The sequence below is a fragment of the Dryobates pubescens genome, chromosome 5 (genome assembly GCF_014839835.1).
Source record: "Dryobates pubescens isolate bDryPub1 chromosome 5, bDryPub1.pri, whole genome shotgun sequence".
Lineage (NCBI taxonomy): Eukaryota > Metazoa > Chordata > Aves > Piciformes > Picidae > Dryobates > Dryobates pubescens.
This window is the reverse complement of record NC_071616.1, coordinates 23,362,558-23,389,366: the sequence shown is the minus strand read 5'-3', so window position 1 is coordinate 23,389,366 and position 26,809 is coordinate 23,362,558. Positions and strand designations below refer to the sequence as shown.

Below are 26,809 nucleotides of genomic sequence, written 5' to 3'. Positions count from 1 at the left end.
CTGAACTCCTTGTTTTAATATTCTCATTTGTATTGTAGTTGGATGCAAGTGATTCAAGCTCCAGCAGCAATCTTTCACTTGCCAAAGTTAGGCCAAGTAGTGATCTTAATAATAGCACTGGACAATCTCCTCATCACAAAGTTCAGAGAAGCATATCTTCTAGCCAGAAACAGCGGCGGTACAGTGATCACGGTGAGCAATTACAATTTTCAGTGTTGTAGAATGTAGTGGCTTCCAGTTCTGTTCCATCTCTCAATTTGTCTCCATCCGCCAAAAGCGAGGAGCGTGACAGCAGTGTAGTTCACAGCATGGTGGCTAAATAATTTACTGCATAACTAACTTCCAAAACCAGCTTCTAGATGAATGTTGAATGCACCAATTTCATTCTTTTATTCTGCCTCGTGCTATCCCTTGCATTTCTCACTGTACTGGGAAAGTCCTGTGAGACACATGAAGAGAATATTGCAGCCCTCTTTGACAAAAAGCACAGTGCTCCTCCCCCATGCTCTTGTATGTCTGTTCAGCTTTTGTTTTCTGTTGACACTAGTAGGTCAACTTGTGTCTAAAACTTGAAGAAATGTCAGTTTGGCAGTATTTCTTGTTTCCTGAGGGTAGTGTGACTTGATTGTCCTGCAGGAATTAAATTTCTGAAGTACAGTGACTCGGACAAACTTAGAACTCTCCCACTTAATAAGTGTGCAAGACAGTAGCTTAGGGTTTGCTAACTATCTTAAACATCTTCCTGCTGAAACACTGACTCATAAAAGGAGTCTCTGTTTAGGTCTGCTTTTAAATACCTTAAGTGCATTCAAAGGTTTCTTGGGGAGTTTCCTGAGTTGATGGTTACTGTGTTTTGTGATGTTTGTTTTTATATGTGTGTGTTTTGTATATGTTTTTGTGCATTTTTATATGTGTGTGTGTGTATACATACAGTTTCTGATATCTTACTAATAAAACACTGTGGTTACACTAACACTAACAAGAAAGTTGATGTATCTTCATGTATGGCCTTCTGAGAAGGTGTAATTGAGGCAGCAGAAAAGCTTGCTATCCACACAGGCTTTTCTGAGTGTCCAGGAAATTATTAAAGCAAAAGGGAACTTGGAACTGTTGAACAGGCTGACACACTCTCAGGTGTGTGGAAACATTCTTCTGTCCCTGGTTCACCTGAGGAAGCTGGTGGCAAACCACTGCTATACCTTCTCAGGTGCCTAGTTTTATCCGAAATTGACTTCAGCAGCGTGTGCCAACTTTGTGCTATGAAAGGATTGCTTGGTTTGAATTAATTAGTTATCTGTTAACTGTCTTTAAGATGACTCCAGAGGGTTTTTCCTAGCAAGTGAAGCCAGTGTCAGTACTCGGAATACAAGAAGCCTCCGTAAAATTAATAATTCTCTCATGGAAATCAAGTAGTGTCTTCACATGGGAAGGTTTTTATTTTTCACAGTATTTTACTGTCTCCTGAAATACATGTATTTCAGTAATTTTAGATAACTATATTTTTAACAACTCCGATTCCAAGTGTTAATTGTTTTGATTCTCATGTGTGATACATTTCCTTTATAGTGAAAAAATAGCTACTGAACTTCTGAGAAGAAAAAAATCTTTCCCTGTTTCTTTTGTTTGTTTTTTAAGCTGGACCATCCATCCCCTCAGTAGTGGCATATCCCAAAAGAAGCCAGACTAGTACTACAGAGAGTGACCTCAAAGAGGAAGGAATTCAGTCAAGAAAATCCAGCAGCAGCGCTGTTGCAGGAAGAGGAATTGCACCAGCTAGTCCAATGCTTGGAAATGCCAGCAATCCAAATAAGGCTGATATTCCTGAACGTAAGAAAAGTTCAGCTGTTCCTAGTGTAAGTAAAAATTTTTTTGTTGTTGTTTTGTTTTAATCAAAATCATGAAATATTTTTGGGAGGGGGGGAAAGGTCTTGAACTAGTGATTTACCAGTGGTAGCAATATTACTTTTCATTCATCAAGAGTAAATGTAGATACTGCATATTGTTGCCTCTTTTTACTCCTGCATCAGTCAGCTACTTAAGTTACCTCTTAATCTTCTTGAAGAAGTAAGTAGGTATTAATAATTAGCACTAGTAGCTGTTAGTAAACAGACACAGTTTGAATACTAAGAATCATTTCAAAAAGAAAAAAAGAAAATGGAACACAAAGGCTGTCCCTTGAAATTTCTTAGAAGTTAAGATTACTTCTGATATGAACAACTCCTTTTTCTGGCCCCTGTACAGAAGAACAAAACCTCTGGTTTTATTATTCTATTTTACAGTGTCCTGTGTAAAAGAAGCTGCCTAATTTTTGTTCTTACAAAGGCTATTCCAAGCCATAGTTACATATATTATCAAAGACATGTGGCTCTAAAAACTGTTAAAAGGTGTATTTAAAAGCTGTGTGTCTGGCTTCTGTACTTGTGGGCTTCCCCCATCTGCCCCCAAAACTCAACAACAAAAAAACCCTCACCACACCAAAGTGTGTAACTGATGAAATTACAGGGTTGAGCAGTAGGCAGTGTGTCAAGGGAGAAAATCTTTTGCTTGGTTTGGCTTTAACTTGTAGATTCTGTGGTACCTCCCTCTGAGGTAAAGTTGAAAATTGTTTTTCACACAATAGCTCTTGATTCTTGTAACGTCTGATTTATAAAACTTTGGCATTTTCTATTGAAAATCTTCCTTGTTTTGAGAAAAAGTTACTTCCCAGTCCTTTACTCAACTTGCAATTAAGTGATGTATTTTTCGTTATACCTTACCCCACAAAGCTGTCATAATTTCTCATATGCTCTGCACCATTACTTAAATTAGAACAGAACTTCCTGAGCTCACAGCTTTTTGACAATCTGAATCAAAAGAAGTAAAATAAGGTTAATTTTACCTTATTGGCTCTGTGTTGTCAGTTGGCTCAGTGGCTGATAGTGACTTGGCTAAAGCCAAAGTTTCTTTGGAAGGACATTGTCTCCTACTGTAGCAGCTGTTAGTCATAAATGGGAACAAGAGCTCAGGATTTTTGGGAACCATTTTCTGATTATTTTGTGTGTGTGTGTGTGATCTTTCCCTTGTTTTGTTTTGTTTTTTGTATTTATTTTTTTCCTATCAGTCCAGAAACCCTTCAGGTTTAGTTTCTTCTTACATGACAGTGCATAGCCACAGAGTCTCAAATATTAGGATAATCAAATCAGTTTAGTCCCACATTGGACTACACTCAGTATTGTTGAGTGCTTATTTAATGGCTTTACATCACAGTTACAACATACTTTACGTATCTTTTCATGTTTTGATTTGTATTTCTACACCATCCCCAGATCCTGGGAATTTATTCCAGTAGTCATGTCAAATTTCATACTACTGTAGCTGAAGTAAAATTTGAGCTGATAACTATGGGATACTTCTCGTTCAGTGTGCAACTGGTATTTTAAAAGCAGTGGTTTAAGGTGATGAACACACAATCAGATTTGTGATGTCCCTTAATTAGTGCTTTAAATTGTCTTTATTCATAGCTCTTCATGTCAGAGTGTGCAAACTCTCTTGTGTGTTTTTTTGTTGGTTGGGGTTGGTTTTTGTTTTTTCCCCTGCTAGAGATAATTCTTTCTAGCTCTTGGAAATGCAAGGAAGCACTGACATATTACATAAGTGCTGAACTGATCAGGAAGTTTTATTTTGTACAGTATTGGCATGCATCTATAGGATTAAAAAGGATGTTGGAGCTGCTATGCTGTCCTGAAGCTGAAAAAAGTTTGAGGTGGAGAGAGTTTGTGTTCTCACTGAACACTTAGAACTTAAGTTCTAAAATGATAAATATGTTGAGAAAATCACTGAAGGGGAAAAAAAACTGTTTAAAAACAGATAAAGCAAAAGTGGTCAAACTAATTCTGGCTGGAGACCCTTAGCCACTTATGTGCTGCTCTTGTTGAATAGCATAGCTTAAAAGCACACACTTAAGAATAGGAGTTGTGTTGTAGAGCAGACAGCTAAGTCTGGGGTTGGAGTAAGGGGCTCCAAGCAGTACTTACAAAGTTGACAGAGCATTTAAACTCTTGCAAACTAAATAGTTCTGCAAGCTGAACAACTGCAGGTCAAAAATCTTCAAATTCATTGGGCAATTACCAAATTAATAACAAAAATGTGCTACAGGAGTTGGCTAGTTAGCAGTGACTAATATCTCCTTGTTTTAGCAACTCCTTGTTTATTACTTACAGCTTTCAGTTTGTTCTCTATGCTTGTAATAAGACTGCCCCAGAGTTCTTGGTATGACTTTAAGAAAACTGGAAGAGGAGAATAGATGGCATGTTTGGAATACCATTTAGGACCAAAAAGCGTACCAGCAGTCTTAGTAAATAGATCAGTTCTTACATTTTATTCAGAAGCTTATCCTCAAAAGTGTTTCATCAGTCCTCACCTTGGTGCCTCTTAATGTGAAAAAAGCCTGCCTAAGCAGTGGGCATGAGATTCTCTAGGAAGAGAGGAGGACTCTGTACCACCAAATCATCCTTTGTACTGTGAGTTGACTTGGTGCATATGCTCAGAAGTCTCAACATGTACTTTTGCAGTGTCAGCACCTCCTGCAAAGAAGGCGCATGATGCTGCAAGGATGAACTTATGCAGCCAACCCTAACCCTAGGAGTTGTCATTCCATGGGGAAAGTGGTGCTGTGTAGCTGTGCAACTTAGTCATGTTTAGAGATGAATAGTCTGTAGATTTGGCTGCACAAAAAAGTCATAGCTGAAGAACTTCTCAATGAATCATGGAAGATTGTACACCAAAAAGAGTAAAGGCTCCAATACCAGAACTGTATTCTTGCTAAAACTGAAATTTGAAAACTTGAAATGCTGACATCTCTTCTCATGACCTCTGAAACCTGAGCCAAAGAGAAGAAAAAATATATACTGATTAATCTGTCTCTGGGTTCCAGAAAGAGCTGGGAAAATGCATCTTCAGAGTCCTCAGTCTTCAGATATGAATACCAAAGCTTGTAAGCTCCCAAACCTGAAAACACATGGCCTTTAAAGTTTGATCCAGTACAGAGATTGTTGTCTTCTCTTTCTACATGTGCAGTGTTGCAGCATATTTTAATGTTTGTGGTCACTTCTCAAGGAACAGGATTACTTATTTAATGTTCCAAGGGGGCAGGTGGAAAGAAGGAAGCCACTCGTTATTGTGCATATTTTATACCAGAAAAATAGTCTGATATTCTGAGCTTCATTCTCTAATAACATTCAGGAACACAGAACAAAATAGTTTGTAAATACTAACATATACTACTTCAGTATACTGTTAGTTTGTGCAGGCCCCACAAAGCATCCTGCATAGTGTGACCTGTTAAGAACGTACAAGCAAAACTTGATGTTAACCTCACAATTCCGTTGCTAGCAAGTTTAGTAAAGAGAGGAGAATTTGCAAATGGGCAAATGTCAGAGGAAAGTAGAAGAATCAGTGTTGGTTTTTAAATAAACAAACACATTTGAAGACAAGAAATGTGTAAGGAATAAAGTACAAGGAAGGGGCTAGGAGGGCTTCTGCTGGTGCCTGTCACATGCCTATCCCTAAGGAATATGCAGTGAAAAATACTTGAGAACGCTTGAGACAATACATGCATTTTACTATTTAATAGCTCTGGAAATCTCAAGTGCTCTTGATGCTCTTTGTACTTCTTAACACCAGGAGGTTGCACTTTCCCATTTTTATTTGTACATTCACATAAAGATGTATAACAAGTCAACGGTCTTCAAAAAAACCCAGACAAGATGACTTCATTGTTCAATCAGCAGCTTGGGAATCATGTTTGAAATATTTTGTATTAAGGCATCGGTGATGCTTTTCCTGGTTGTTGAGAATACTCCACTTTAACAGTTTCATTTCAGGTTCGGAGACAGAAAAGGTTTGGCTGCTCTCCTTTTGTGCTTTGAACTAGTTTTTCCTTTCTCTTTTTTTTTGTTTGTTTTTTTTTCCTCCTTCCCATGACCTTTTCTTAATGCTATTTTAAAAATCCACTGAATTTCCCTTGTCTATCATAGCAGTAATTCTTCAAAGAACTCCAAAAGGTTAGTTGAGCATGAAGTCCCCTGCCTGATTCTTAGTGGCCATCCTTACTCAACATGTGCTTATCCAAGGTGCTGACCAGTCATTCCCTTAAGCTGGCTCCCCCCAAGACTTTCCTGAGCAGTGATGTTTAAAGTTAATAGCCTATTTTGCTTCCTGCTTTGCCCCGTGATCCTTTTCTTTAAAGACAATTTATAAAGGTTTTCTCCACTTTCCAACCATATGCAGTTTCCTGCATTATGTTCTTGGGGCGGGGAGAAAATATATGTAAGGCTTGATGGCTTTTACTTCCTCTACAGCCTGGGGGTGCATGTTTATTTGGACCACCATGTTTTTCCTATAGTAATTGCATCTAATGTTTTGTAATTCTGTTATCTGTGAATTACCTACCTAGCTTCTCAGTCGTTCCTGGAGAATTGACCGCCAACTTGGGCATATCTCCACCCTCTTTCTCTGTAAAGACAGAGGCAAAGTAATTGTATTTCTTTACTCCCCTCTAAAGTAAGGTCTGTAGTTTAAGTTCCCCTGGTTCTCTTGTCCTCTATGTATTATGCTTGTATTTAAATGTATAGTTTTAAAACTGTCTTGAGTAAAATTCTCTGCAATGTGTCTCTTTGACTTACTTTTCCCTGTTTTTAAAACTTGCCTAGTGTTTTATAGTATTTTAATATTTAAAGTTCATGTTTACCCTCCCACTGGGTTTTATCACATTTGTTTCTTAAGTCTTTGCTTTTCCTGTCTTGTTTAAGGGTATGAAAAGTCTACAGTCTACAAGTGGTAAAGTATTAAAAATGGGCTCTAAAGACATAGGCTATCCAGATGTAGATGAGTGCTATACCTACTGAGATTGTGTAATTCAGAACTTTGATTATTAAAGACTCTAAATTACACTAATTTTGAGCTATCAACATGAACTACAAGAAAAACTCATTAGAATTACTTTTTCTGACTGCATTGTGCCTAAAAAATACTGGAGGGTGTTTCTATAGTACCTAACTTAATTACTGTGGGTTTAATAACTGTGTAGAACTAGCATGAAGTAAAACAGCCTCTGATTATATGTAGACTTAACCCCAGAAAAGCCTTCTATGGAGAATAACAAGCCTCTGTTTTTCAATTGTAGAATAATACTGCCCCTGGAGCAATGACACGGCGCAACACATATGTTTGTAGTGAAAGAACCACTGCTGATAGGCATTCAGTGATACAAAATGGCAAGGAGAACAGGTATATGAAATGTCTTCCTCTGGTATATGTCCCTTGTCTTCACATTTCCAAAAAAATTATAATGCTTAATTTAAAAATCGGTAATACTGTAGTGTGATTCCTAATGAAAGGTGAGTACAGATCTTTGGTTATGGAGCACCTGTAAGTATGTTGGGTATTTTTTTCTATACTTAATTCACACAGTCTTTATGCCTTGAATGTAAAAGGAAATTCATTATTTCTGGTTAATTGCATGCCACATTTGTACAGCCTTCATCTTAACTCCTATGGCTACACAGTATACACTTTCAGAAGAGGCTTGGCTAGTGTTAAAAGTATAAAGTTCATCTGTCTTGGGCTATTCTCTTTCTACATTTCACTCTAAACTGTATTCTGTTGGGATTATTTGGAATACCCTTTTTTCTACAAAGTCTCAGGGAGCAAAGATGGAACAGTGATGGGCCATTGTCTTGGACTAATAACATTCCCTGCTGATATTCTTGTCATCTAATTACTTCCCAGTATTTACAGAGCTAATGTTTAGAAGGGAAGCGCTGATACCATGTCCAGAGTGAAAACAAGCAGAGAAATAACTGTTCCTCCTGTTTTACTGAATGTAAGCCTGACTGGATGGAATTGGAGTCAACCCGTTCATGCATACCATAGGCACATATAATGCTATGCTTCCCTGTGTACCAAAGACCCCTGGCACGCTGTAGAAAATAAATACAATAATGGATGTAGGCATTGGGTATAGAGTAACACTTGTGAACAATACTGATAAATTTTCTGCACAGCCTTAAGTTCCAACCAACTGTTCTTTACAGAGTCTCAAAAGCTGGTAACAATTTAAATAGTTGACTATTGCTAGGAGAGCATCCTTATAGCTAGTACTTCATAAAATTGCTTCAGCTTGGAGGAATGTGTACTTCCATCTTCCCAGTTTTCTCCACCCCTTCCTAATGGTATGATACACTGTAAAAGGTGAGAAGAAAATTATTTTGTACTAGTTTGTGTTTAACTTAGTGAAAGATCTGCCAATTTTTTGCATAGAATTTCCCCCTTCCTTTCATCAGTTTATAAGGAAGAGTGGTGAAGTTGTGATGTTGAATGGAAGGTCTATCAACGTCCTTTGCTTGAATTCTGGAGCCTAGGTTTTGCTAGAACATGATTTTGACCCTGTCTCTTCCTCCTAGCTTTCTGCAAACTGAAAGTGATTAAGGAAAAAGTCAAGTGTAAGTTTGAAGAGTGCCAAAAAGCGTAGCTGGCCAGCTGGGCCTGCAGTGAACTGTCTTGTGAAGTGCAGCACAGCCATTTGGTACTGTCTCTTAGTGTGTCTGTCTCAGCCTTCATTGGTTAGTCTTTGTTAATGCTACCAGGTTTATTTAGATTAAATCTCACCATCCTTTCTTTGATTTGATAATAACTTTTTTTTCTTTCCAAACTCTTTTTGAAAAACTGAATCCTTCTCTCCAAAATAGTTTTGATCACATTTGATTGCCTGATTTCTAGTTTAAATAGCATTTTTGGTCATCTTTAAACTAATGTGTTTGTAGTATCTCAGGCATTTTCTTTATACGTTTAAAAAAGTTTCTAGCAGTTGTTTACAAGGAATGTTTGAGATTCAGGTGTCCCCTTAATTTAGGATAACCTCACACTTCTAATGAGCAATGTTTTGAAGTTTGTTCTTTTTCTAGCCCAGCTTCGAGTTTCTCAGCAAACTGCTGTCTCTTGTTTGTCACATGTGGGCATTAAGCTCAAAGTTAATGTTAGTAGTACTTGGCAGCTATGTTAATTCTATTTTATATCCATAATTGGTTATCCTTTTATTGCAAATATAGTATCCAAACATAATTTTCTTACCTTACAAACTTTAGCCTGATTTGGCCATTTGAAATGTCTGAGCATTTATATTTTCACTGTCAGGGGGGGAAAAAAAACACCTTTACAGCTTTTATCACATATTTTTGGTTGCTACTTTTGTTACTCTTTATAGAGAGTTAAAAGAAATAGATTGCATTGCTAATTGTTTTCCAATTGGAGACGACTCATTGTCTGAAATGCTTCAACAAACTGCACATTCATTTTGCCACAGCTTCAGAATTACTGTGATTTGGCACTAAATTCGGAGTTTACATCTGGGTATGTTTTGCTGCTATGACTGGTCAAAGGCTTGACTGATCACAGGAAATGCAGGAACCTTTAATGCAGGATAGATCAACATGGGACTGGCTCTTCAGAATTAATTCTGCCTGCCTTCAGGTTCTTCTGTTGTATCTCAATTGTACGTGTAACTTGTCAAAGTAATTTTAGAAACTTGTAATGTTTTTTCTTCTGTGAAACAAGATCTGAAGGAAAACCTGGGCTTTGTATAAACCCAGGGTTTTGTTAAAAATTATTTCTGTGCTTTTCAAACGTCTGTTGGTGGCAGATGTTAAAGGCAGGAGTAATTATTTTAAATTACTTGGTACAGATTGAATTTTTTTTTTCCCCCCTTAGCCAGTCATATGCTACCTGTGATCCAGTGAAAACCTGGGAGATTTGTCTTAAAAGCCAAGATGCACACATTTAAAGTCTCTGCTCTTTCTGTAGAGAAGCATTCTTGCTGCTTGTTCAGTTTTTATCTTGCACACTGAGTTCTGAAGGTGTAGAGACTCGGAAGAATCAATAGTCAGTTAGTGGACCTGATGTGGAAGAAAGCAGTCTTGAAGACCCCATGCCAGACTGGTAGAAGCAAAGGGATTTTAAGTCTCACATCCCTACTTTAACACATTGTGTGGCTGACACAGGCATTCTGCTGGAGATGACTGTTGGCTTTCCTCCAAAGTTTGAGCATTAATTAACGTACTTGGGGACTCAATGAAACACTCTTCATAATGATAGGCAATTGCTTTAAATCTCTGTAACACAAATGATTTACAACAGCCTCAGATTTTTAATAAGCCTTGGCTCTAATTGGTGAGTGTTAGCTCACTGCTTCTGTGTTCCCAGAGTTGTAATCCAAGGATGCTGATTTCTAGCAAAGCTTCAGAGGAAGAGATAGAAATGCTTATTATGTACTCCGTTACCTTATTGATACCTTTACCCGTCACATCTTTGGAGACAGGTGATTAAGCAAAACTTGAGTCTAATGTATTGTAAAACTGGATTCTTTCTTCTTCAGCTTTTGCAACAGGTTGAAAGAAAGGGAGGTAGAAATACTTAAGCTAGTGGCAAATTATTTAGGGGATTACTTGATTTTTAGGGTATTGCTTTTGAGAGGAATCTTCCATTTCCTTACAGTTTCTTAATACCCTGGAGTAATGCAAAAGCTGGGCTGTGTTTCCAGGCTTTTCTGTAGTAGGGCTTGTACTTCACATCCTGCTGGATTCAGTGTTGTAAAGAGATGCAGGTGTGACTGAAGTTTTCTGGATTCTAAAAAGTTAAAGCAAAGAAGTAGCTTTTGCCAACTGTTTCAGCCAGCAGATGTGATGTCTGAGCTGTGAAGTGTTTTCTACTAGTGCTTTGGGAGCTGAGCTTTGGAAGTGGGTCAGCTGATACTTGCAGGTGGAGTAGCGTTCTCCTCTCCAAAGTCTGGTATATGAGAATGGGTAACAGGACTAGAATTTCAGTGTGTGTAACCATAAAGCAACTTGGAAGTTGCTTTATGTTCATGCCACATGTAGTGTCATGAAACTGTCGCTGCTATCTTAACTTTGAATAGTATTTCTGAATCACAGTTGCCTTACTTTTGAAACAAACTTAAGATGAATGATATATGGTGGTGTAGCCTGAATGGCCCAATTATGCCTTTTCAGTATTCTCCCATCCTTACCATCACTAGATAATGTGAATCCCAATTTTGGCCAAAAGAAACAAAATTATTTCATGCCCGTATTTTAAGATATTGTACAGCTGGTAGCTTACTGACCATTCTGCAAAGACAGCACTGTGTACCTTTCTTCAAAGTCTGAGTGGTAATTTGGAGGATCTAAGGATCATGGCCAAGAAATATGAGATGCTTTTCAACAGTCTACCTCTTTCTTCAGAGACCACCAAGTGTTATTCATATCTTCCTACATGTACAGGCCTTTCATTTTAATCTGGGGGGGAGGAGGGGTGAGGCAGCCTCTTTGGGCTTGTTAAAGATCATGATATTGTTTTCAGTTGTGCCTGTGAAGTCCTTCAGTTATCAGATGCAGATTGAGATTTGGCAGCTTTCCCAACTTACACTGATTTCGTTTGCCACACATACATTCTGAAAACGAAGTATTTCACTGCAGTAATGAAGCTATCATCAATCTTTTGGAAAGTTCAGTTGGTGGGGGTTTCAATGCATTTTTTTTAATGTTAAGACCAAATACATGTTACATCAGTGCTTATACCAATGCTTTGGCACAGAGCTCGTGAGTTAGTCAGGTTCTGTACATCAAGGAGAGTATCACCACAAACTAATGCTAATGGTAAGAGAATGATACAGCTTTTTAAGGGGAGAATAGGGTATGGTGTTTACATAGCAGAGGGCTGTTGGAGTTCGTGTTCTGTGATAAATCAGTTAATGGAAGGAAAAGTTTTCTTTTTCTCTATGCAGTAGTTTGTTGTTGGTCCATCATGCTCTTCTCTCTGCCTCTGCCTGAACCCACACCCCCTCACAGCCTGACAGAAATGTTCGCTTACGCAGCTAGCCCTGCTTCAGTTTGTACTACATCCTTCTCCAGTGTTCGGCTGCGACATCAGAAGTCGATGTCCATGTCAGCCTCTGTGCACACGAAGATGATGTTGCCTCCAATAGACAATGGCGCAGATAACTTCAGGCCTATGTAAGAACCTGAAATCGTTGTGAAACTAACTTATACCCACTGCTTCTTAACTTTGTGCTGTGGAATTTTAGTCCTAGATTGTTCCAGTACATATTGCCCACAAGATGTGTGTTTCTTCATATTTTTTTTTTTTAGTATCGTTTACATTTGTCTTGTGGTGTGTCAGGCTGTCTGTGACATAATCCTGCAGTAATGAATCTTAATTTTTTTCCTAGTGTTAGGAGTATTGGACATTCCCTATTGTCAAAGTTTGTGGGAGACTTTATGTATCCTGAAGGACTTCACAACTTGGAACAGTTTGCTTGTAACGAATTTTGTGTCGGATACTCTCAAATTAGCAAGATTTTCAAAGACGTGTATATACGGAACTTGGAGGGAGACACACTAAAGTTACCTATTGCTTCTCTTTCCTGGGAGGAAACTTTATACTTATCTATCCTCTTACCAGTCTTCTCAGAGAAACATTGTATGCCTAGTTTATCTGGTCTTCTCCAGGATATTCCTGTTACATTTTTCTGCCTATGTAGGTTTCTGTTTCGGCAGCCTTTTTATTCTAACTTCTTAGAAGTTTTGATTCCATACGGTACTGTAATAGCGTTGGTATTTCCAGCCTTGGCCTACATATAAAAGTGTCTGCTTATGCTTTACTGTAGAGTGTAGTGTTTTGTGTTTCCTGCAGAACTGTAGTGCTTCAGTAAAGGTGTTCTAGCGTATGTTTGTTTTTGTTTTCCTCTCTAGCACTATTCCAGATCAGAGAACTCCTGTTGCTTCAACTCACAGCATTAGCAGTGCAACCACACCTGATCGTATTCGTTTCCCCAGAGGAACGGCCAGTCGGAGCACTTTCCACGGCCAGCTCAGAGAGCGACGTACTGCTACCTACAATGGGCCGCCAGCCTCCCCCAGTCTGTCCCATGAAGCAACACCACTCTCTCAGACTCGAACCAGGGGTTCCACTAATCTATTTAGTAAACTGACTTCAAAACTAACAAGAAGGTAAGCCTCTTAGAGTGGTAATAATTCCTTTTTATCAGATGGTAGAAAGAGACCTGGTAGTTCATTGCTGATGTGGTTTTGTCCACATTCTCTGATTAATGGCTTAAAACATTCTGCAGCTCAAAATGCACTGGCTTATTTTTTTTTTCCATAGTTCTTTTTGGTTATAAAAGACATTTGTTCATAGCAGTTGAATCAAATGGGATAAAAAGTGAGGCTGTATGGTCTGCGCTGTTTACTCCATGCTCTTCATTCTCCTGTCTGAGACACAGGCTCTGCAGAGCTGAAACATTTCAGCTCAGTTTCAGTATCTTCTCTGTTTGCATGATCTCATCAGTAGACAGCATAAACTAGCATCCCAGTCCTGATATTTAATGTAATGTTAGAAGCTCAGGTTGTGTTTCCCAATCATTTAGGCTATCAGAGTTTCGAGAATATCTTGCTGGTAACAGACAAAGAAAGATACAACAGGTGAAAGGGTAGGGGCAAGAGTCAAAAGCTTCTTTAGGCTGTAGTGCTAGCATAGGTTGTTGTAAAATAATGACAGTAGTATGGTTTCAGTTTAGGCAGAGTCTGGTCAAACCTTGGAAAAACTTATTCCTGTGTTGACCATTTGTTCATGTGCAGATTCCCATTTTGGTGTGAAGGAGGTGTGTTGGTGTGGCCAAAGCCTTGGTTAAACAGAGTTTTTCCTGCACTAACAGTTTTTATTCAAATTGGACTTCCAGTTTCAAATCCATGTATGATCTAAATCGATTTCTACAAAACCTAAAATTGAAACCCACTTACTTTCTTTCAATACTTGAAACCTGTCCATTCACATACCACATGCTTGAGACTGCTCTGATATGCACAATTTCTGTATGCAGAAGGGTGGACTTATTTTTATCTTTCCCTTAAGATAATCTCCATACTTTTGTACCCTCCCCATCAGGTAAATTTTTTTTGAATATGTCATTCTGATCTTGGCCTGTGTGGTTTTGTGTTACAGTTATATCACATCAACACCCAGCCATTTCCTTCCTATCTGTTCTGTGATGATACATGCCTCTCAGCATCTTTGTAGTCTCCCATCCTACAAAATAATGCTAATTCAACCTCCACTTTTTCACAACTGGCTGATTTCAATTAAATTGACTTCCTTAAAAAAGTAGAAGTTGGTTCTGTGAAAAAGCAAAATGTGACAACCTAGCCATTGGTGAATGTTTTACCCTGCTCAGCTCTCTGCTAGCTGACACTTTCCTGGGAAGTACTGTGCTGAGCAAAAGTCCTTCTTTTGTTTGGGCTTTTTGATGTTGTTGGGGTTTATTTGGTTGGCCGGGTTTTACTTTCTTCTTTTTGTGATGAGATATAAAAGGGCACTTTTAAAAATATACTCTTTTAAAAGAAATAAGTCATCTGCTTTTTGTCAAGTGAAATATTAATTGGACACATCCTTTTGGCTCATTCCTCTTTCTGTACTTTTGTTTGCAGTATACTTTGTTAATTTTCCATCTGACATTCCAAACTGAATTTGCAAGCCTTTCACTTGGTTGTTTAGGCAACATTCAAACTTCTGTCCTTACCTCAGCGTTTCAACTTCTCCAGTGCAGTGTGGTTTTCTTGAATCTTCCCCCCTACTTTTCACAATAATTTACATTCCATCTGGACTTGATTAAATAACATGCAGTTGTAACACAATAGCGCTCTTACAGATGGTTAAGTTTGCACTTGGAGGACCTCTTACAGTTGGGGCTCTGTTCTATGAGGTTCTGTACAAAATGCTAAGGAGGTGGATAATGTCATGAAAGGACATGGTCATGCTTCTTTAAATCTTTAAAACCCTTAAAAACCTGTTAATATTTTCTAGTGTTCTCTATGGGAAATCGGAATCCGTTTGATTATGAACTAATTATGTTCTCATATAGGCAATTGTTTCAACTTCTACCACTAAAAGAAATATTTAAGGCAGTTCTTGGCACAACATGGCTGACCTAATGTTATGAAGGCAGGCAGAAACCTAACCCTGAAGATAAGAAGATTATAGCAGTTACTGTTTTTTTGCTTTCTAGTTGAAATACATGAAGAAAATTGAAACACATTTTTATGTGACCTTGCAGATTGAGTTTTGAAGTGTTTTGACACCAGTATGTGTTTTAATTCCTAGTAACTACTGGTGGCATATTTCCCAGAAAAATTAAGTTTGGAAGTAGCAATGCTAAGAGTTTGACTCTTCAAATCCTAAATCATCTGCCTAATCTCAGAATGTATTGAATTGTAATTTCATTGTGCGTTTTAAATTTTTGCATGTTTCACTCTGAATAGCTTTTTCCATTTATTTTGTACAAATTTTTTGTTAATTATTATTTTGGCTTAATTTCTTTTAGAAACATGTCATTCAGGTTTATCAAAAGGTAGGATTTATTTATATTTAAAAAAAAGTGGCTCCTGCAATTAACAAGAGATTTGGCTTTCTAGCCTTGGTTTTCTGAAAACTAAACTTTCTGCTGAGAACTAAAACCTTTCTTGAGAAGGAAAGCATAGTATAAATCCATTAACTCATGATGATACCTGAGAAGCTGTGGCACCCATATAACAAGATGCTAAGCATGCCTTGTGAATTCTTCTTTCTTTGATAGAGTTGGTAGTACCAAAGTAATTCTGTTCTCTGTACTAATACACTTAGCATGCTTATGTTTGAAGAATGAGGTGTTTGATAACAATGATGAAATATAAACAAAACATAGGTTACAAGCAAATAAAGGTAAGTGATGCTAAAGTCATTCTCTCCCCCTTTGTTTTATGATATTTTATTTAAAAATCAATTTAAGGTGTTGTCTGCAATTGGTACAATATAAATCAAACTGAACATGGTTACGAATCTGGCATTTTTGCTTGGAAGACTGAAGGTGCACTGGTGGTGTCTTTATTTTTAAATGGGAGCTACTTGCTGAAGTGAGTTGCAAATAGAGCATTTCACTTACATTTATTAACAAAAGGGAAAAGCTCAGGAGTCTGATTCACACTTCAAGCCAAAAGGATTGAATTTAGGTCTACAACTAGGGAATAAATCAAGCTGCTGTATGTCTTGTTAATCCGTTATGACTCAAAGTTGGTTATAGAACTTTGATCCTTAGATTTTTCCAGTAGAATTTTGTATTATTCTGTCTATAGGTATAGCCTGTCTCGGAGCTTCTTGAAGGGTTGTACTTTCAGTTCTCAGCTACTGATAATAAACAGGGAGATGGGGCCAAAAACTAGCTACCTGTTGTAGCTTTCAAAACGCATGAATGTAATTTGAAGTTTGTCAGACCATTTCAAGGAAATGCTTCGGTCAGGGAGACCCAGGGTGTGTAAAATTTACACATTACATACAGTCTTTGTTTAAAGCTGTCATATCCAATTAAATGAGTAAATTCCATGCCATAGTAATAATGATCAGAGCTCTTCCAAACATGACTGTTTAGAACTGCTGTTGGTTGGGTTGGCGGACGTTGTCATAGCTGACTTGAGAAAAGGAGCATACACCAACTCTTGATTAAGAAAAGAAACCATCCAACACAGCATGCAGGTGAAACTGACCAGCAGCAGTAGTTTTAACCTGTTGTGCATCATGAGGTGTATGGTGCATGCCACTTTGTAAGAGAGAGCTTTTGTCTCTCTGTAGTCACTTTGCTTTTAAAACAAAGGATAGTTATGTGTGCAACCTCCCCAACTGGATGTGTAGAAGTTTGTTACACTGGTTCTCTGAAGGAAGACGGGAAATGCTGATATGAGCAGTTTTAAGCTAGAAGGTTACTGCGCAAGTTTGGGACTTCAAGGTAATTTTTTGATAATTTAAAACAAACATTTCTCTTGACTTAAGGCCAGAAATCTTAGACTGTTGTGGAAAGAGCTGCTACAACTTCCATGGATATCTCTTTTGAATAAAAGATTTGCAAAGTCTTACACCACCTACACAGTACCAGACTGTGCTTTTTAAATTCTGTTTCAAGTCTGTGGTGTTCCTCCATACCTGATCAGCATGTAGGTACAAAATTAAATTGAAAATGTTGGGAGTTTGGGTTGTTCCTTCTTGCTTTATATGCTGTGAATCTGACCTAAGCTCTCTGTCTTTGATACTGAAGGAACTACAATAAGCCAATAGCATGTGTATAAAGTCCTGCAACATCATTGTAGGGAGTTGAACAAAAGTAGAACCCATAGCCATAAATTCTCTGTATCTCTCTTGTGCCATTCACTGTCCTTGCCAATCTGCATATTGTAGAAGTCTTAACTATTTTTTTCTGACAGCAAAAATCACTTTCTGTGTTCTGGATTTTATTTCAGCATCTTTACTCCGTTTCCATAAATTGACCTTATTTTAATGTCTTGAACTTCTTTTTCCCGTTTTCCTATGTCTTCATTTGGGTTTTTAATGCAGAGTGTACGAAGATGTAAAGAACAGAAAAGACTGCATAACTCGGGACAGATGTATGGAAGCATTCTTATTTCTGAAACCTTTTCACAAACTGTGAGGGAGATAGTGTATAGGCATTACATGACGAATGAGACCATATTTGTTCCATTCTCAAGACCAAGGAGCATCTTTGTGCATAAAAATAATTTATGTAAAATTACAAGCAAAACCAGAACATATAGAGCATAAACTAGCAATTTGCAGTTTCCACAGAAGTGAAGATTGTTGTATGAACAGTGAGGGGGAAGCCTCAGGGCTGCAGACTTGCAGACTCACCAGAACAATGCTGGCAGTACAGTAAGTAACTGTTCCCAAATAACCAATGCTCTACAACTGGACCATAACCATGTCCTTCATGAAGGCAGGAGCATCTAAAGAGACTGGTACAAATCTCCAAAGCCTGGCATGATGGCTTATATTTGAGGGAGCTTGTCACCAAATGCAGTTCCTCCTGCTAAATGAATGAAACACTGACTCCTGGAAAAACTGAATAAAATAAGGATGTTCTGAGAAGCTTCCATGAAAGAATATTTATTATTTCAAATTGACGGATACTTTGTAAATAATGACCTTTCTTAGACTACAGTAGTTTGGAAACTAAACAGTTTGGCTTAATTTCAACCTAAAAAAGAGTCTTAAGAGTATCCTTAGGGCTTTTCCCTCTTAGACTTTTCTGGACAGATTCCAGTAACGGTAAGACTATTCATTGTTGGGGAGACTGGATAGGCTTTCATTTTCTACAACCTTTGGCACGTTTAAAAAACCCAAAACCAACCCCCACAACAACCAAAAATCCTTAAATGCTCACAGAGTTGTTGTCTTCCACTTTGTAGGAACACAGTAGGCTCTTTAAAGTCCAAGTACTCTCAATTTTTTAGTTGAGTAGCATTTTCAGATTTGTTACTTGCTTTGCCCAGTAAAATGAGCATTTTGCAGATCACGTAAAAGGTGTGGATTTGTTAGTATGCATGATGGTTTCTTCCTTCCCATCTACCCCCTTCTTAGTCCTACAGAGCTGTTATGAAAGGTGAATTCGTGCACTGTACATGCAGACTTAAAAATCTTTTTCCACCTTGTCTTATCCACCATAGACAAATCACACAACATCTCATGAGAGGAAAGAGGACGCAGTCTCAAGCTGCACCGGGGGAGGTTTAGGCTGGATGTTAGGAAGAAGTTCTTCATAGAAAGAGAGATTGGCCCTTGGAATGGGCTGCCCAGGGAGGTGGTGGAGTCACCATCACTGGAGGTGTTTAGGAAGAGACTGGATGGGGCGCTTGGTGCCATGGTGTAGTTGATTAGGGAGTGTTGGATGATAGGTTGGACTCAATGATCTCAAAGGTCTTTTCCAACCTGGTTAATTCTATTCTATTCTAAATGCCTTGGAAAATAACTGCCATTAAAAGCCCACTTTGAAGTGCTAGAATTAGTTGAGGACTTGTCAGTTGTTTTCTTCTCATCATCTTCCTTATTGTTTGCTTGCAACAGCTGTTCATTAGTCAGAGGCAAACACTTCCTAGCAGAGACCCCATTGTACTGTGTGCTGTGCAGTACCTCAGAGAGCAGGAATCCGATTGGGTGCTGTTGTGACAAGCAGCTCATAGCAGAGTGACCTACCACATTCTTAACTAGATGTCTCTTGGAATAGAAGTGTGAATTTTGAACAAGGAGCAGGCTCCATAGCCTAAACTGTTGTGCTCCTTGTGGTGCTAACAGAGTGTCTGTTTCCTCATGCCAGCTTACAAGTCTGTTCCCTCATCACAACACTGCTATGCAACATAAAAAGGCTTACTGTCCTAACTTTCCTATCCTCAGACACCTGTCAACCAAACTATTAATTTGTTATTCATTGAAGCTATATAATAACTTAGAGTGGTCTTGATAGGAACCTTACAAGGGCAAGCAGAATTAATGCTGAGATGTCAAACCATGGTACTGCACTAGTGAGAAGGTAGAGGAAGATGATTTTTCCTTTAATTCTGCTCAGTACCGGGCAGCTGTAAAGAGATAGTGTTCAGCAACATAGCTTTAAGCAATGCAAGAAGACAGACAGCTTAATTTTCATTTTGGATATGGAACATGTATCTGTGTGGGAAATAATAAGATGGAGTTACCTCAGCTTGAAAAAACTTGGATTTACCTCTAAACTTTTGTTTAAATGGATATTCATCTTGTTCTTTTGTATGAAGGCATTTGGTACCTAATAACCTCAGTTCTAACATGCATGTCAGCACATAGCATGACCAGACTAGTCTCTAAATAGGGTATTTTTTCACGTTTACATTATACTCCCAGGTAAAATTTAAAAATATTAAGTTATCTATAAATTAAGTTATCTATTAAAAAAAATAAGTTATCTATAAATAGTAACATATTCTGCTTTTAGAAGTTTACCTTTTTTGGTGGGTTCTACTCTATTAATGTATATAAATACTGTGAACATCTGTAATGTTCTTATTTAAATGCTGTTGGTTTATAGACCTCCATTTGGCTGGACAGTATGTTATATTCCAGATTGGGTCTAATGTACAAAGTTCTTTACATCTTTGTTGCTTTGTATTTTAACACACCTTTGGTATGAATACTACAGTATCTTTAGCATCTGCTCAGATATTGTATATTGTAGTATAAGATTTGTCTTCTCTTTCCCACTTCCTTTTGCTTCTGCATTCTTTTCAATGAGGCTCCCGACTGAATATGAGAGGAACGGGAGATTTGAGGGCTCAAGGTGAGGGTAAAATTTTTGTTTAAAATATTTCTTAGGTGAGTTTGAACTTTTATTCCCTTGACTGTGTGGCATAGTGGCTTCAGGCAGAAGCTTTTGTTTTGTGTAAGGCTGTGAAACTAAACAAAGAAGCATTTATGTCTGCAAAACAGCTATTAAAGCACTGACTGACTTGGTTCTAAACTTTCATCTTTCCTGTTGCCTTTTCCCTTGTGTGTTTTGTGGTTTTGTTTGGGTTTTTTGCTCTTTAGTCATTATAATTTGGTGTTGTCTTGTAGATGTGTAGGCAAGTAGTCCTTAGGAACATGTGGGAGCCACTGAAGGATGATAAGATACTTCTTATCTCTAAAGTCACAGATAGCTAAACAACTATTTTCATGTTACACTTTTCTTCCAAGATCTGCATATCAAAAAAATACTAAAATGATCAAACTTGTGCTGGTTCTGCCAACTGTTTTCACGTAGAAAAAGCTTTCAAAAATAAAATGAGCATCGAATGAAACTTCTGCTCCATGACAGCCTTATTAAATTAAAACCTTAAAGTTAAAACAAAAGTACTCTTTAATGTTCTTGCTGAATTTTACAGCATCCAGCAAATCATGTAGCTGGATTTGACAGCATGATCTTATGACTCTCACAGTTAATGGAAGCCTTTCTAACAGGTTAAAATATGAACTCAGTTATCTCTGAGAAATATATTTATTTAGTTTTGTTCTTTCTGTCACTTTTTCATAATTGCCTGCTTAATGGTGGTAGAACAAAAGCATTGTGTAACCAGACATTCATTGCCAAAAATTTTAAAGAGCGTCTTGACTTAATATTGTAAATTGTACTTTGACGTTCAACATGAGACCTAAACTGCACAGTGTAGGGTCAGTTAGGTGTTTTCATTAAATACTTAAGCATGACAGTCAGTACATTTAAGCCTCTTGTTCTAAGGACAGGTAAATATGAAGAGGTGACTGACAGTGCTTGCAGATATTCATAAAGCAAATCTATCATATTTTTGCCCTGGAGGTCCAAATGTAGGTCCTCGTTCTTCAGCTGTGTGACCACTCATTTTAATTGAAGTAGATGAATCGTTGCAAACTAGAAATTTCTGGAACATTTCTGTTCTTTGCCATTCATAACTTTATATTCTTACCAAAGGAGGAGCTTTTTCTAGTTAAAACAAATATAATTTTACAATTGCAGGCTTAGGAAATGCAGCCCCAATGTCTTGTGCTTTATCTCGTAAAAGTATGACCATAGCAGTGGCTTTCTTTCCATCTTTAGTAAAAGTGTTGAGGAAGTATCTAATAGTGACTTCCAACTCCCCTTTCTGTGTTTCAGTCTCAAAAGTGCTTAGCCACATAGCTTGTAGCAGCAAAAAGATTTCATCCTTTTACCTCTGCTTTTCATTGTTTTTAAATGCTGGCTAATTTAAGAGACAAAAGTATTTCTTCCAGTTGAAGGTGCCTCTATAGTGTACAGTGTAGGGGGTCTCTAGTGATTATCTCAAATGCTTACCAGTGCAGGGAGGCCAGAGTGAAACTGAACCATCCCAGAAGTAGGAGGCACGTGCTGGTGCTGTGTCAATAGGTGGGTGACCCTTGGCAAGGTCCTCTTGGTCCTGCTGTCCTTCCCCCTGCTTGCAGGTAACTACTGTGGGACTCTGTGAGCACTCCCAGTGCTTGATCTCTACCCTGCTTTACAGTATGAGGTGCAGAGAAGCTGCCAAGATCTTCTTGTATGGGCCTCACCCCCATGGTGTATGAGTGGACACCTCCCATGGGCTGGCACACCCACGACCTGGACTAAGTGCCTTTTTGTCACAAGTCATTGCTATTCGAATGTTCCAGAAACTTCTAGCACCTAGCTGGTGTTTCAGCTGTCCATGTGGCCTGAGAAATAGGAGTTTGAGCAGAAGCTGCCTTAAAATCAAATTGTAGGTGATGCATGTAGCTCCATCTCTGCAAGGTCATTTCCCTCATGCTCCTGACTCCAGTGACTTTCAGTTGTCGCCATCGCACCGTACCTTCATTTCAGCCCCAGCAGCTAATGCTTTACCTTGAGTGTGTGTTTGTACAGCAGCTGGGAAAGCGGGGCTTTGTGTGCAGCCGAAGCCTCTAGATGCTGCTCTAATACCAGTAGTGTGTACTGAGTGTTAGTTTGCTTCATTAACATGAGACCTGGAGAAGGGAGCTGGCTCTGCTAACGAGTCAATTCCTGTCTTTCAGCCGCAATGTAGCTGTGGATCAGAAGGATGAGAACAAGGAAGCCAAGCCTCGGTCGCTGCGTTTTACCTGGAGCATGAAAACCACCAGCTCCATGGATCCCAATGACATGATGAGGGAAATACGGAAGGTCTTGGATGCCAATAATTGTGACTATGAACAAAGAGAGCGTTTCTTGCTTTTCTGTGTCCATGGAGATGGGCACGCGGAAAACCTTGTACAGTGGGAGATGGAGGTGTGCAAACTGCCAAGACTGTCCCTGAACGGAGTTCGCTTTAAGCGGATATCGGGAACATCCATAGCTTTTAAAAACATTGCTTCCAAAATTGCCAATGAGTTAAAGCTGTAACAAGAGAAATAGTTAAGTTGTAAATTAGTTAGCAATTTCAAGTGTTTTTGAGAATTCCGATGGAAATGTATAGAATAACATTTAGGCAATAACTTCTGCATCCTTCTGAATAGTGATATTAAAGAGAAAACAAAAAGCTGCTGAGCTGGGAGGGAGAGTTGGACTTTTTTATAAGTGCACTACAGCATTAAAGTTGCCTACTATGTAAAATACTACCCCTTCTGCTTTATTTCCATTGCTCCTAAGTCTTTGACAACAAACTGAAACACAGAATATATTCATTTAAATATGCCTCCTGTTTGTGTGGACGTGTGAATGTACAGTATGTGTGTATAATATATAAAGTATTATATGTAAACAATTCATTTACAACATCAAGCTGTACCAGTACCTCTCTTTGGGCTAATTTTGGTGCTAAAAATTGAAATGGCCAAGGAGGAAACACTTAAGTTAATATTTAAAATAACCGAAGTGATAACCAGGAATTGCAGGTTTACAGTTCACTGCTGTGTTAAGGGGGGGTGGGGGGAGGGAAGTGTGTGAAGGGTTTGGATTTACGGTTGTGAACATTATTAGTCCTGTTTTCTAAGTAGATCTCATGAGATTATTAAAAATTCACTCCTACTGAGTAAGTCTTGCATTATATTTTACCCACCTATTTATTATTTAAGTCTGAATCAAACTTTACAAATGTAGTTGATTTGTGCATTAAAAGTTGGGTAAATGCCTCCATTCTTCTGCTAAACTACTAAAGCTGTATCTTTGTCCTTTTGGCTCGTGGGTATTGATTGCAGCTAAGAACACTTTTCTGTTGTCCCACCATTCCTCTACAGAATGAGGCAGTCTAAAAGGATGTGCGTAATGCTGACTAGTGACTTTATGTTTTGGACCAAGTTCTCCACTATAGACTAGGTCAGACTGATACAAAGCACAAAAGAACTCTCAGTGGTTGTATTTTGATGCAGTCTCCAAGTCGGTGCTGTTCTGAGGTGTTGCCACATGTATGGCAGCAGCACTGTCCTTTGTGTTGTGGGCACACACAGTATTGGAACCCAAAAGTGGGAGTCAGATTGGCCGTTGATCTCCTCTGTTGTAACGTCCAACTTGCTAACTTACAGCCATAGACAGTAGCAGTTAGAACTTTTCTTGCAGCACTCTTACAGTGTGCTTGTGCTTTGCTTGGCTCTGGTTGTATTGCTTTTGGTGGCTTTGTGCCAGTTGTGTCTCCGGCTTCTGCTGCCTAGGGAGTCCACTATCGCTCTTTTAACATGCAGTGTGGAAACCCATCCTTGATGAACTCTCTGGTAGCCACATACCTTTCTGTAGGATACAAAGCTACTCCAGGATTATCCCCACTGCCATCACTGTGGTGAGACTTATTTGAGTTTGTGAACTAGAATGAAGAGATTTCTTTGTACGTTGTCTCCTACTGATACTCAGTTTACTTCATCAAGGACTTCTGTTGATAATATCCTGCATTATCTACTTGACTTTTTGTATTAATGTTTTATAGTTATATTTCAGTGAAGCACTTAAGCATGGACATAACATGTGCTTTAAACTGGAGCTTATGTTTGCATTTTGAAGATGCAGTAAGCTAACAGTTATTGATAGTACACAATTCAGATTTGACCCGAGGTGAAAAGGCAAAATCCTTAGTATTTTGCGAGTTAATTCCTGTCATCTGTAGTCTGTGAAGGCAGCAGACTTGCCCTCTCTTTCCCCTCAAGCATTGATATTGATTATGCTAGTTTAAAGGGTAATGGTAGTTGTTAAATGTAGTAAATATCCTCAATTTGCATTTTATTCTTTGTATATTCTGTGTCATGCCATGGCTTGAGAATTCTGGGTGCTACCGAAGTTCACTTGGCTTTCAGTGCCTGTGCCGCTCAGTATGTTTTTGAGTTTTTTCCCATTAAAACTCCGTTCTGTAATAGCAATAAGACATTTCAGGGCAGTCATTTTACTTTCTCAGGTGAATGATCACCTGTCCTTTCATTTCCTACATTTTAAGCACTCCTCCAAATGTATTTTTTCACCCAGCAGTGCACTTTGTTGTCTGAACTGAAAAAGTGTTCTGATAAATTATGTAAATCTGTATTCACTGGAAGTTCCAAAAGGTTTCATATTAAATGTTTTCTGAAATACTCTCTTCCTACTTCACCTGTTAAATATGTAATTGTTTCTAAAAAGTGCACCAGTATCGTAGTTCCCTTGACATTTGAAGTTGTGTACTTCAGTATTTTTCTTAAAGTGTTCTCAAAAGGTTCTTTCAGAGTAAATCGGTACTTGAGGTATTTTTTAACAATAACAATAATCAGAAACAGCTTTTTAACAGCTTCCTTCCCATAGGCCTTTACAATTTACTAGTTGCAAGAAGAAACCCTTGTTTTGTAGGATATTGAATTCTTGCTGTTCTGGACCTCTAGGAGCGGCCTGGGAAAAAGGAGCTGATTTTAACAGATCTCCAAACAAAAGACGAACTTCTTCCCAAACACTGCCCTTCTTACTTGTTCCTTGGGGATCTCCGTAGGGTTATCAGCACCACTGCTGATTTGACTCTGTAGAGCTGCAGCTGTTCCTTCTCTCCTTAACAGACAAGATTTAAAAATCTGGGAGGTCAGCATGTGGTGAGGAGGTTTCGGCAGGCCTACGTGTTTTGAGATGTGTCTAGCAACCGAGAAGTGGTTTTTACATAATGGCATGACTGGTGCCCTGGAATGTGTGGTCCTGAATGGTGTGTTGGAGGGTGTTTGTAATGGGCTTGTGACTAAAGGCTCGCATGGCTAAAATCCATATCATCCAGCTCTGAAAACATTGTGGTTGCTGGGTCAGGCAGCAAAAAAGTCTTAGTGTTTGGGTTGCAGGGGGTTGACTGCTTTAAATAAAAGTGCTTAAAGATATGTACATTAAAAATAATCTTAGCATTGAGCAGGAACAAACAAGTTCAGATAAACTTTCTCTCATGCAAACCCTTCCCTGTGCATATGCTTTCAAAAACACTTCAGTCTGTTTGACCTCTTCTCAAGGTTTAAGGTCCTCAACCACTGTTGAGGAGAAGTAGAGAGGTGGGTTAGAGGAACAGCTCGTCCTGCTGGCCTGAGTGTTTTGCATACTACTTCTGTTTAACTGGCCCAGTCTTTGGGGGTTCAAAGATTTTCAGTACAAATTTGGGCAAGGTTCACTTTTTTTCTGTTGTAGTCCAGTGAAACTTCAGGATCACATACAGTGAACTACTGTATCCCAGGTTCTTTTCATTGCAGCGTTTTTTGGTTAAAATAGATTATTCTAAAAAAAAATAAAATTCTGAAATTAGTGTCCATATTTTTATGTTAAAGAAATTAAGTCAGAGGTTCAGGAGTCCTTTGAATCATATGAGAATACTGCATCAGATCTGGAATTTAAATAGAGATCTCTCCAGTTAAAAGCTCAGATACACATCAGCTATTGGGATAGAGGCTTTTAATCAGCCTTTCCAACAGCTGGTGTGTCATACACAGCATTGTGGATTCCAGTTTAATTAGGACTGCAGCCAAGACACAGAACCATTTCCTCTGTTAACCCCTGGTCTGGAGCAGCAGTACCTACGTGGCTGCTTGGTTGGACTGGCTTTGGTTCCAGCAGGTCTCAAGTGCCTCTCTGGGTAGGTGCAAAGGCCACCTACAAAGTAGTGTCATTCCCTCAGGAGTGCAGAGGTTGGGTATTTTTTGCTGTACAAACAGCAGCTAGCTATCTAAGACCATACCTTTTCTTAGTAATCTAAAGAGTTAAATATTGACAGAATCTCATCAGTAGATGGTATTTCTGCTATTTACAGGGGTCAGAGTAATGCAGATTTTTTTGTTTTCTAACTCACATTGCAGATGTTCAGGAAATAATAGAGTTTTGGAAAGCTGATCCCACTACAGGATAAGGTTTAATTTTAAGCCTGTATTTTAGCAGTTTCTCATACTTTAACTGTCAATACAACTACATTTCTAGGAGTTTCCCTTGAAAAAGCCCTGGAGCTTTCCTGTAAAGATAGGGTCACTTTACAAGGAG

General features: G+C 38.5%; 1 protein-coding gene across 13 annotated transcripts in view; it reads left to right on the top strand.

Annotated features, from left to right (window-relative positions):
- Window positions 1-24,949, top strand: part of MARK3 (microtubule affinity regulating kinase 3) — a 62,878-nt gene extending 37,929 nt beyond the window's left edge. For 2 of the 13 annotated variants that reach the window (XM_054161794.1, XM_054161796.1), the window contains 9 exons: window positions 39-192; window positions 1,636-1,853; window positions 6,434-6,511; window positions 7,163-7,266; window positions 11,880-12,044; window positions 12,783-13,040; window positions 15,407-15,433; window positions 20,162-20,206; window positions 22,423-24,948. In XM_054161794.1, coding sequence (XP_054017769.1) covers window positions 39-192; window positions 1,636-1,853; window positions 6,434-6,511; window positions 7,163-7,266; window positions 11,880-12,044; window positions 12,783-13,040; window positions 15,407-15,433; window positions 20,162-20,206; window positions 22,423-22,768 — 1,395 coding nt within the window. In that variant the 3' untranslated portion in view covers window positions 22,769-24,948. Of the gene's footprint in view, window positions 1-38; window positions 193-1,635; window positions 1,854-6,433; window positions 6,512-7,162; window positions 7,267-11,879; window positions 12,045-12,782; window positions 13,041-15,406; window positions 15,434-20,161; window positions 20,207-22,422 lie in introns of all 13 variants that reach the window. The other 11 variants (XM_054161806.1, XM_009904944.2, XM_054161801.1 and 8 more) reach the window with 10 other exon arrangements.
- The last annotated feature ends 1,860 nt before the right edge of the window (window positions 24,950-26,809 follow it).